The following is a 12861-nucleotide window of genomic DNA, read 5'->3' on the forward strand; positions in this document are numbered from 1 at the left end:
GGGAATATTTTAATGTCAAAATGTCAATGATCTGGCAAAGGTTTGCTGTAAGATTTTGTATGACACCAAACTTACTAAACTCAATGGAATAATGTATGTGTGCCAGTAATAGAGGACAATGGATGTGCTGCAATGGATATTTTTATTGAGCTAAATTTAAGTTGTGCAGACCAATGATGCTCATAGCAGCACACCGGCCTTCATACATACCGGGGGCGTACGTACAGGGGTTGCAGGGGTCACTATTGTGACCCGGCCCCCTGCATGCCTGCATAGGAGGGCGGTGGGGCCTGCAGCATGTAGAGGAACCAATTCCTCCATGCAGTGGCTGCAGGAGAGAAATGGAGGGCATTGATTCCTCCACATGCTGCTCTCTGTCGCCTCCCTATCCCTGTCCTGCTGTCTCGGGCCCCTGTGTGCCTCCCTGGCCCCTCTGCAGCGCTGCTGGGTTTCCCCTTCCCACTGGCTGCTGCGGCGGGAGGTGGGACTCAAAGTGAGACATCAGGGGACTGTCTAGACCCCTGATATTTCACCAAAGCACCACAATGGGGGTCCTAAAAAATATGTAAAAAATTATAAAAAATAAAATTGTAAAAAAATAAAATAAAATGGTAAAAAATAACAAAAAAAAAAAACAATAAAAATAAACTACTGACACCAGTGGCGGAACTACCAGGGTTGCAAAGGTCACACTTGCAACTGTGCTCTGGCGTTCCGCCACCGTCGGCGGGAACCTAAGACGGCATGAAGGTGACCTGCTCGGAAACCGTAATAAAGGGTCCCACGATGGTATTAAAGGGTCAACCTGTCACAATAGAAACTCTCACTAGGCACGTTATATGCTCTTCCATCTGCTGGCTGGCATATTTGACAATGCAAATTATCCGATTTACACACCCAATAATAAATCAATTGCTCTTGACAGGAACATAATTGTATCTGTACAAATCTTGAAGTTCCCTGAAGAAGACAAAAAGGAATTGGACTTCTATTAGCAACAGACCCTCATCATCTACGAATAGACAGCCTGTGGAAACAAGTACACAGTACAATCAATTGAACCCTCACCTTAATTTCAGATTGATTTTTAGACAAGTGTGTAACAAAAGTTATTAAGGGACATGTCTGAGTAAAATGTAATTTGCCTTTTCAGTGCAATATGGTACATATTAACAGACTGTGTAAAAATGTGAAATCTTTATTTCTAATAGAAAGCTAAAATGCAATAGAAGATCTGTTATAACTTCTCATTAACAAGAATCCATTATTAAATTCCAGCAATAAATCATGACCAGTTCAGCAGTTAATCACACCACAGGGCCCTGGAGCCAGTCATTGGCCACTTATTGGTTTTACAGCTGTGAAGATGGAAATTGTTTAGAATTGTAGCAATGATTTGGTGGTTGCGTAGCTTAGTTAATTCTAATATTGGTTTTAGAAAGCATGATGAGATGGTAACAGGTTTTGTCTGCGGTGAATGGGTTTGGGATTGGGTCTGCTTGACCGCAGAGTAAGGGGAATTTGAAAGTGAAAAGAGGATTACAATTTTTTACTAAAGTTCCAGAATCAACTTTTTTCAGCTTCAGCAAACTAAAGACAATTTATTTCTGATTGGTTACTGGCATAAAGTGGCAAAGCAAACACATTTTTATATTTTGCAGGTTGTCCAACAATGTAAATCCACTCCCCTGATTTGTAGGCGTGCTTTTGATATTGTTAGCATATTACCCGATTGCAGTGCATAAACCCACTGCCATACCTTTTAGGTGAAATATCAGCACAGTGGCTATGTGGTTAGCATTTCTGCCTAGCAGCTCTATTAGGGTTGCCACATCATCCCTTTAATCCAGGACACATATTAATTAGACAGGTTCTGATCCTGAGTTTAATTACCACCTTAATTAGTCACAGAACCTGTGTAATGAATGTGTATCCTGGATTAAAGGGATAATGTGGCAACCCTAAGCACTATGGTCATCGGTTCGAATCCCAACGGTGGCCCTAGCTGCCTGGAGTTTGCATGTTCTCCCTGTGCCTCCAGTTTCCTCCTACACTCCAAAGACATGCTGGTAGGTTAATTGGATCCTGTCTAAATTGTCCCTAGTATGTATGAATGTGAGTTAGGGACCTTAGATTGTAAGCTTCTTGAGAGCAGGGACTGATTTGAATTTACAACATACTGCATATGTATAAAGCGCTGTGTAAAATTGACGGTGCTAAGTACCTGTAATAAATACATTAATAGGTTATAGCAGAAAAACAGAAAAGAATACAATGAGAAATGGAAAACACCATGACTATAATAGTGCAGGTAGCAAGGGTGCTAACCATGAGCCACCATACTGCTCTGATAATATCAGCATATTACCCAAGTGCAGTGCAAAAACCCATGCCCATAAGTTCTAGGGGAAATTTCAGGTGGAATGGATCAGTATGAGTTAAATCTAGATTGCTAATCACGAGCCACCATACTGCTCTTAGGCCGGGTTCACACTATAGGGAATTGGATGCGGGATTTCCTCATCCAATTCGCAATAGCAGAAGATTGTAACCGGCTCTCTATGGAGCCGGTTCACATATCTCTGGTGCAAATTTGTACAGGAGCCCTGTGCATCTTTTGGTCCGAATTCAGCCCGAAATTCGGGCTGAAACCGCACCTGAAATGGTGAACCAGGACGCACAGGACCCCTGCTGTGTGAACCGAGCCTGATAGCAGTATGAGGGATTGCTGGGGTGCATAAACAGGTGAATGATTCCCATTTGGAAAACTGTAAGGTTCCTAGAGCTAACAAAGCTAAAAATGAGTAGAGACTTGTTCTTCTCTTACCAGGTCTCCTCTTCTCCATTTTCCACTCGCCATAGTAGCTTGACATGGTGCGATCATGGTGCATCCTATCTATAAACATGGAAGTTGGGGAAAGAAATAATCTTAAACATGACTATACTGCAAGAGAATAAGGATAGATGTGTTGCCAGTTCACAGTGATGGCTTATTACATACACTTCTCACTATAATACATTATGGTGGAACCGTAATGCTATGTACACACGATAGGATTTTCCGACAACAAAACCATGGATTTATTTCCGACGCATGTTGGCTGAAACTTGTCTTGCATACACACGGCCGCACAAATGTTGTCGGAAATTCCGAATGTCAAGAACACGGTGACGTACAACATGTACGACGAGCTGAGAAAAATTAAGTTCTATAGCCAGTGAGGCTCTTCTGCTTGATTCCGAGCATGCGTGGAATTTTATGCGTCTGAATTGTGTACACACGATCGGAATTTCCGACAACGGATTTTGTTGTTGGAAGATTTGAGAACCGGCTCTCAAATTTTTGTTGTCAGAAATTCCAACAACAAATGTCCGATGGAGCCTACACACGGTCGGAATTTCCGACAACAAGCTCACATCGAACATTTGTTGACGGAAATTCTGATCGTCTGTACGCGGCATTAGAATTGTAAGGCCATTAAGGCTTCACTGTTTAGGAAAAATGGTTAGATTTGGGCTAGGGTTTTATTGGCTGGTCCCAATTTTTTTAACTATAAGATATTGGAGATTTCCCCCCAAGGGCTAAAGCATGCTTGCTATAGGTTATAGCTATAGTAATAGGATAGATGTGTTACCAGTCAATGCCAGTTCACAGTGATGGCTTAGAACATACTCTTCTCACTCACTAAACTCATTATGGTGGAACTGTAAGAATTTTGAGCCAATTAAAGGTTTCACTGTTTAGGAAACATGGTTAGATTTGGGCCAGGGTTTTATTGGTTGGTCCCAATTTTTTAAACTATAAGATATTGGAGATTTCCCCCAGAGCTAAAGCAAGCTTGATATAGGTTCTAGTTACTTGAAATAGATTTTAGCCACCGCTGTCCGTTGCCTGGGGTTTAAATTACACTTAAATTGCGCTACTGCTGCTACGCTATTGAATTATCTGTGTGAGCCTCACATATATTACTCTTTCAAATCGAACAATAGTGATGTAGTGACATGGGGTTAATAGAACTGACAAGTCTTTGCTTTATTCAAATGTACAGTATATTCCCATCTAGATGGCAGATGTTTATATCTGGAAATCAGCACGGAAAATGGTATTTTAATTAAAAGCAGAAAATTGAGACAGAAATGATTGAAATCCATAATGTTTTAGAGCCTGAGAGATGAGAAATTAATGTAAGTGGTATACATAAACTGCATTCTCCATTATTACACCAAATACTTAGTATAGCATCTGTGTTATCTTCCCATGTGTAATGCATATCCAGCTAAAAGAGCAAGTTAGGCTCAAAGTAAAGAAACTGTAGATACCGGTGTGGAACTGCCCTCCCATTCTGTCCACCAGGTCAACACAATGTGTAAAAGCCCTCCTACTCTGTCCCTAGTCCACCAGGTCAATAGAGTGTGTAAATGCCCTTCTGTTCTTTCCATAGATCACCAGGGGCACACATTATGTAAATGCCCTTCTGTTCTTTCCATAGATCACCAGGGGCACACATGATGTAAAGGCCCTCTTGTTCTTTCTGTAGATCACCAGGGGCACACATTATGTAAAGGCCCTCTTGTTCTTTCTGTAGATCACCAGGGGCACACATTATGTAAAGGCCCTCCTGTTCTATCCACCAGGGGCACACAGTGTGTATCTGCCCTCCTGTTCTGTCCATAGTTCGCCAATCAACACAGTGTGTAGATGTCCTCCTGTACTGTTTGTAGTCCACCAGGCCAACACAGTGTGTAAAGGCCCTCCTGTTCCGTTCATAATCCACCAGGGGCACACAGTGTGTATCTGCCCTCCTGTTCTGTCCATAGTTCGCCAAGTCAACACAGTGTGTAGATGTCCTCCTGTACTGTTTGTAGTCCACCAGGCCAACACAGTGTGTAAAGGCCCTCCTGTTCTGTTCATAATCCACCAGGTCAAGACAGTGTGCAAAACCAATGATGCCATGCGGCTGTGCGAGTTACAGAGGGAACAGTGTGTCCGGTGTGGACATTCTGTCCTTATTATCACCCAACACTCAATGCTGCCTAAGACGGTTGCCTCATTTTGCCTCATTGGCGGCACACCCCTGTATCTGGGGCTCAGTTAGAGAGATTTATACTCTCGGGTAACAACATCTTTTTGGATCTCTCCTTGGTTTCTGTTTCAGTGACGGACACAGGGACAAATAAGAGGGTGAATCCCCCCAGCAGGGGCACAGTCAGCAATATAAGCTTAACAAAAGGGGAAGTTGTTGGGGTTGCATAATGAAAACCAAGTGAATCTGTTTCGCCTCTTGAGAGAAGTTTGCCGCTCCGATCCTTCACTCTGTGTATCCAGAGGCAGGCATACTATGTAGCTGTACAGGGTGCCCTTTTAATGTTGGTGGGTGATGGATGGGCGAGAAGTGGGAGGTGCTTATTTCTGCCACATCCCGGCTTTCATGGTTACACTTATCCTATATGACCTAACTGACAGATCAAAGATCTGCCTCCTCTTTTCTCAGAGTGTTCACACTTGCTAAAGAGTACAGACCTTATCTTATAGCTTGTATTATCTGTTACATAATAGTAATAATCAATGTACCAAGGCCTTATGGAGTAGGGCTTCAAACAACAGTTGCGAGGCTGCAGCTAACAATACAGATTGGTCTCCAGTGTGCTGTTCATCTTATGTTCTTATTTAAAGGGGTTGTAAAGGTAAAAATTTTTTCACCTTAATGCATTCTATGCATTAAGGTGAAAAAACTTTTGACAGTACCGCCGCCCCCAGCCCCCCCGTTTTACTTACCTGACGCCTCGAATCTTCGCTCCTCGTCCTCGTCAGCTTCATTGCAGCTCAGCCTGGTCGCTGATTGGCTGCAGTGGATGGATTGAAAGCAGCGCAGCCATTGGCTCGCGCTGCTGTCAATCACATCCGATGACGCGGCGCGCCGGGGGGCGGGGCCGAGTGATACAGCGAGCGGCTATAGCCGCCGGCTGTATCACGGGAGCGCGCCCGCAAGCACTCACCACCGTGCGAGGGAGCTCGCATGAAGGTGGTAAATGCTTGCGGGGAGGAGCTGAAGCAGCCGCCGAGGGACCCCAGAAGACCAGGTTCGGGGCCACTCTGTGCAGAACGAGCTGCACAGTGAAGGTAAGTATAACATGTTTGTTATTTTAAAAAAAAAAAAAAAAACATCTTTACAACCCCTTTAACTTCATTTAGATAGTAGCATATAAATTGCAATATGGCACTTGCATTGCCTAAAGTCAATAAGATATGACACAGAAAGCTTGATTGTTTATTGGCGTGGGCAGCCTAATGGTTAGCTCTTCTGCCTTGCAGAAGAGGTTACTGGGGTCCACAGTTTGAATCCCTACCAGGACAATACCTGCATGTTCTTCCCGTGCTAGCTTTGGTTTCCTTCCAACCCCAAAGGCATAATGACCCATCCTGTTTACTATGTTTTTCTCAACTATATTGAAATGTCACATAACCCGGCATGTCCTTGGTTATCCATTGCACAATACTGCAGCACAATGCTTCAGTCCACTCCACCCCACCCTTCGGGGTCCTGTCAAAGCCTGTTGGCACATCTGCGCACACACAGGTGATTTTCAGCGCATGCACAAAGACAGGGATGATTTTGACCTTCCCTGCTAACAGTCTTTTAGCGTGCATGGGAAACTCCATGTGTGCACAGATAACCGGGTAAACCAGCACATATGCAGATGTGCCACAGGGGTGAGAAGAACTTCTTTCCTCAGCAAGAAAACTCAATATAACTCAAATAAGTTGCTTTGCTAAAAAAAAAAAAAAATGTCCTTTTGTAAGAGAAGGTGGGGGGAGGAGGCAGGGTGGCACAACATTACCCTTATGGGGCAGGTCCGCTTTAAGGCAAATTGCCTTGTCTAAGTGTTGGGATGGCGTTGGGGCAAGGCTGCCCACTGCAGCCCACTTCATATGGTGTGAATAACCATACATGGGAAAATATCAGTGGGAGTCACCCATTCTAACTAGTCACGTTAGACTCTGATTGGGTAGACTAATGAATATGAATTTTTATTGGCTGTTATGAACTACTGCATTTTGCCCATTGTTTTTTTTTTTCTTGCCGTTGGCAAAGATGTCATTTAAAAAGATCATTATGTGCAGATTTTTTGTTTATGAAATATAGATTTCTACTCATTATTTTTGTTGAACTGTTATTTTCTCTCTAGATGACACGATGCATCATAGAAGTTCTGTCCAATGCTTTGGCTAAACCCAATGCACCACCCATTGACCAAGAATGTAAGGAAATCCTTAGGAAGAGTAAGTATCAAAACTGACATTGATGAAATAAATTGGACAATTTTAGATAGTACTGACCTACTTACCACACGCTGTCTTCAGGACCAAAACTCAGGTTGGATACTACTGTGTGCATTTAAAGGTCACCATTGTTCAAGATGAAATATATAATGCGTATGACCAAGGTCAATTTATAATATTTGCATGTTTGATTTATAGGGATGGGCGAACGGTTAGGACCAAGCATGAGTTTGGGCTGAACACCCGAATCTGCAGGGTGTTCACCCAGACGAACACCCTGCAAAACACTGAGCGCTGCACAGTGCATTCTGCGCCCTGATTGGGCAAAGCTTTGCACAATCAGGGCGCAGTGTAAGCTGGTTGTTAAGGAGCGGGGCCGGGAAGCCAGCCGTTGCGTCCTTAACAACCAATGAATCATCAGCTGTCAATGGGTTTCCCTGCTGACAGCTGAATAAAAAAAAAGAGTGCCAGTAAAAAAAATAATAAAGAAAAATAAAGTGTGGGGTCCCCCCCCAAAATCCATGCCAGACCCTTATCTGGGCATGCAGCCTGGCAGGTCTGAAAAGGGGAGGGGTGAACGAGTACCCCCCTTTTGAACCATACCAGGCCCCATGCCCTCAACATGTGATGGGGACAAGGGCCTCCTCCCGACAACCCTGGGCTGTGGTTGTTGGGTGTCCGCGGGTGGGGGCTTATCTGAATCTGGAAGCCCCCTTTAACAAGGGGGCCCCCAGATCCTGCCCACCCCCCAATGTGAATGGGTATCGGGTACATAGTACCCCTACCCATTCACAAAAATAGTGTACAAAAGAAACAACCACACGAGACAGTTTTGACAAATGCTTTATTAAAAAATTTACTTCAATGGGGTTTGCCGTTCGAGTTAGAACATTTCCCGTGTTCGGGAGTTCTGCTGCGAACCAAAAAGGGGGGTGATTGGCCCATCCCTATTGATTTATTACAATCTGTACATATTGGAATATTTTATATATTTAAACACGCACTAGAACTCGAGTCCTGCTTAGCCTCCATTTCCCCTGAAGCCAATAGCACTTCAGGGCTATTTTAAAGCAAAAATAATAAAACTATAATGATGTTTACTTGATTGAATTATTGAATTAAACATAAAAGGGGCTAAGCACTATCCCTGAGCCTGTTACTACATGCAGGGGTGCACAGGTCCTATATTCCTATAAGCTACCACTTTGTCTATCACTGATGGATAGAGCAGTGGATCTCAACCTTATTGAGGCCAAGGCCCAGTAAATTCTTCCAAAACCTTTCATGCCCCTACTACATATAAAAAGGTTTATACTCACACAATAAAAGTATTGGAATGCAAAACATGTATTGAAATGCTGGAAGGCTCAAGATGGGATGGGTATCACTGTGTAGATAATGAGGGTTTTGAAGGTGGGTTAGGATACTCTGTAAGAGACTTGGTGGCCCTGTAGGAGATAAGGTTTTTGAAGTTGGCCGGGGTTCCTCCAGGAGGCTGGGGGATTTGCAAGGGCACTATCAGAGACTGAAGGGAACCGTGGAAGCTAGGAGGAACTGTGGGACACACTGTTTGACACCATTGGAGGTTGGGAGCACTATAGGCAGGGGTCCGGAGGCTCTGCAGCAGGCTAGGGGGCACTGTGGGGGGATGTTGCGGGGCACTGCATGCAAAATTGGGAGGTTGGGGGCACTATGGAAGCTGGGAGGCACTATGGTAGGTTAGGGGATCTGCAGCTGGATGAGGAATACTGCGGCTTGGCATTGGGCCATGGCCCAGTAGTTGAGAACCACTGGGATAGAGTCACTAAGGTGCCCAGGTGCAAGTCCAATTACTACTGGCCAAGTAAGAACACTTTTTGTATTCAATGATAGTTGGAAAAAATGTTAGCATTGTAGATGACAGGAAAAGGGGTTCCATCACCCATATGACCTACATCTTATAAAAATAGGTCTCTAGCATGAAGATCAATGTAATTTACTTCACTTCCAATTTCCAACACACAATCTAGACCCAGTCGCAACCCAATTTTTTAACTAACTGCTTGTAACTATTGCTGACTGGAGATTCAAGAAGACAGAAGAGCTGTATTATAGGAGTACCATACTATTAAAAAATTACTCTCAGTTTTCATGCCCATCTCAGCTTAACCATAGAGAAGAAGAGTTCACCTTCTCCATTTGTTGTAGTACTGCTTTGTAGGTGACATTTGCAGTGCCATGATCCCAAGTGACCATATGTAGAACAACATGCAATGGGAATGCTATCCCTGTCTGACGGTCAGTGATGCAACTGCATCTGCTTATTTCTGCTTTCTGAAGGTAACAAGATTACAGAGCAGCATTTCTCAACTTTTTTTTACCCCAGAGGAACCCCTAAAATAATTTTCAGATCCTTACTGAAACTGGAACCTATACGGAATCACTTCTTCTGGAGGCAATGGGAAAATGGCCTGCAGTAGTGGCCTGCCAGAATGCCACCATTACAGAAAGCCAAAAACACAATTGGTGTCTTGCTGCTGCCTTTGCCAAGGACATTGGTCCTGGGACTATGCAGGCACCACCAAGTCGGAGGTTAATAAGCCATAGCTCAAGGAACCCCTAGCAATCTCTGGAGGAACCCTAGTGTTCCACGGTACCCTGGTTGAGAATGGCTGTTATGGAGCATGTTGTTGCCGTATTACCTATAGCTGAAGTTCACTTCAAGGGCAACTCAACTTAAACAGTCACCTTAGACTTTAAGTTTAGCAGGACCATGAAAAGAATTTATATTCTGTTTGTGAGCACATGTTGCTCAGAGACTTTAAAGTATTAGCAAGAGCTACAAGACTGGTTGGTGATATACAAAAGCTTTTAGCCCATCAGTGTAGCCTTGGAACGGACGCCTGAGGAACTAGGATTAGCAAAGATGAAAACTGAAAAGTCCATTTGCATGGGTTTTTGCAGCAATCTTTAAGAAGTCAGTGTCCTTTGATGACAGAGCCTGGCATTATATTTTCCCAACCATCAAAGCTTGGCATTATACAATAACTAACAATAAGGATTGATATTATCCTTTTTGCTGATGCCAGAGGCCACAGACAACACAAGAATCTCATTTAGGACCACATTCTATGATCTATGTTTGGTTGGCTTCAGACGTGACAAATGATGGCTGGCAATTGCATTACAGAGGTTCTTAATGTAGAATTCTTTCATATACATCTCCATGTGGTGGACTGCTTATCAATACTAAATGGACTACAAAGTACTAAATTTAGGCATAGGCAACAGAAGTTTAATAATATATTTACATACAATAATCTAAAGGTTAACTGAAACCCAATAAACAGTTTAAATCAGCTAAATACATAAGAACAAAAGGTTTGCAAAGTCTTACAGTTCTTTCCATAGAAAGCAGACACATCCTGAGTAAAAAAGACTGTCTCCTGGCAGCTTGCTACAGAGATAGACCCTTGATCTCTGCATGGAAGCAGTGGTCTTTCTGCAGAAGTCCGGCTTATGCTTTGCTGATTGCAGAGCTATAGGTATGACTCAACAGGGGGTGTGTCTGACCCCTCCAACTGAATGCTCACAATCAGCTAAATACATTTGCATCAAAGCAAAAGTCTTACAGTTTTTTTATATAGAAAATGGGCACATCCTAAGTAATGACACCTTCCCCTGCCTACTTGCTGCAGAGCATTGCCCTTGTCTAGGAGTAGTGGTACCTCTGCAGAGGTCCTGTTCATGCTTTGCTGACCGCAGAGCTCTGGGTATGACTGGATCACTGGATCAAGAGGGAGCTTAGGTGACTATTAGGGGGGCAGGGAGGGGGGGCTCTGCACACAGAAGGTTTTTTACCTTCATGCATAGAATGCATGAAGGTAAAAAAAACCTTGAGCCTTTACAACCAATTTTAACTACAGTGATTAATTTACTTGCAGTGAATGTTTGGTGAATGTCATGTTCACTGCTTTAGCAGCACCCTCCTAGGCAGGGTCCGTTGGTGGTTTCCTGGGTAATAAGACTGATTATTTTTCCCCAGCTCTGTTGAAAAACTTCCAGGGTTTAGGGAGGAAAAAGCAAATCTCTCACCCGAACATTTGTTACCCTCTGGCCAACCCCTGGGGAGGTGTGCCCAATAGGTGGTCAGAAAGCGGGGGGGGGTTAAATAGGCCGAATGGAGGAAGGAGAGAAGTGTGTTTTTTCCCCTGGAAGAAGGGGAAGGGGGGTCGTGCCCTTTGAGGGGTTATTAGACCCTGAGGCTTTCTTGGACTGGCTGCTGGACTACTCATCTCCCCCTGAAGCAAGCCCATGGCCTGGTATCTACTGGGATTTATGAGTAGAACTTCCTCTCCTGAGCTGCAGTTTTATGCATGGTCCTCAGTTTTGAATATAATAGACTGCTCCAGTTAGCTAAGTTTGCTCTCTCTCTATTCTGAGGTTGTCCGCTGTAGGAAACTTAGACTGTCCAAGTCTATATACTGGTCGTACTCATGCTCTGTTATTCTCCTGGTCTACACTGGGATTAAAACAATGTCTTGCTACTGTCAAGTGACGATGTGCCTCTGCGAACTGTGCCTAATATTCTCCTGGTCCACCATCCCGAGTGAAAATAGACTATGCTAGTGTCTCCTGGAATCAATGTCCTTTACAAGTTGTGCTTGATGTTTAGAACATCCCATACCGTCTCCAAGTTCATTGAGCAATAAAACTACAGAAAGACATCCCCTAGACTGATTTCTGAGGTGGATTGAATGGACTTTTGCCTTTTGCATGGCTGCCTCTGCACTGCTGTGGAAATAAGGGAACCAGTCTTATTTGGCTCCTACGGGGGCAGTGCTACAATAGATATGCCCCCAAACCTTTGAACTTACCTCTATTGTATTTAGCTGATTTAAACTAAAAATTCAGTTGGACTTTAAAACAATATCATAGCATTTCACAATAGAGCATAAGTTCATACTGCTGAATATCCCACATCGACCTTACTTATAATAAGATGTTTTCATTTTCCACATGGTATCCACTATGCAGCTCCGTAAAACGATGAGCCGAAGATTACCCAGTATCCAGGTTACGTTGCTGCCTTCATAATCAAACATGCACCCTCACCGTGAAATTTAGTTGACGTGCAATAATCAACTTTGTTCAAGTGACTTTTCAAATGTTAAAATAATTAGCTGCGATTAAATGCGCAGAGAGTCTAACCAAGTCATTACCAGCCTTCTTAATAAACAAGCACGCTGAAATAATTAAAGAGCTGGAAAATGTTTTCAAACGTGGAATTATAGAATTAGTGTCACCATTTAACAAGCTGATTTTATAGATGTTTAAAGCTGAACCCGGGGATAAGAAAATGTTGTCTAAATACATTTGTCATATGTATTCTTCTTGAATCTTGGTGTGCTTTGTGTATTTCTTGCAGATCTGTGCAGTAATCCAGTCTAAAACATTGCAGGAGCTTCTTGTAGTAAAGACCAGTCACTGCTTCCCTCTCTCCTTGTGCAGGATGACTGGTCTTGTCTCTGCCTCCTCCTGTAGTTCTCTCTGACATTCTTCTGTAGCATGCCGGTAGCCTCTGACCATGTCCTGTAGCA

At 43.4% G+C, this 12861-nt stretch overlaps 1 protein-coding gene across 1 annotated transcript in view; it reads left to right on the top strand.

Moving 5' to 3' along the window:
* Positions 1 to 12861, top strand: part of CHGB (chromogranin B) — a 103507-nt gene that overhangs the window by 52483 nt on the left and 38163 nt on the right. Inside the window, exon 3 of the mRNA XM_073628614.1 lies at positions 7189 to 7282. Coding sequence (XP_073484715.1) covers positions 7189 to 7282 — 94 coding nt within the window. The remainder of the gene's footprint in view (positions 1 to 7188; positions 7283 to 12861) is intronic.

This window comes from Aquarana catesbeiana, linkage group LG04 (assembly GCF_042186555.1).
Source record: "Aquarana catesbeiana isolate 2022-GZ linkage group LG04, ASM4218655v1, whole genome shotgun sequence".
Classification (NCBI taxonomy): Eukaryota; Metazoa; Chordata; class Amphibia; order Anura; family Ranidae; genus Aquarana; species Aquarana catesbeiana.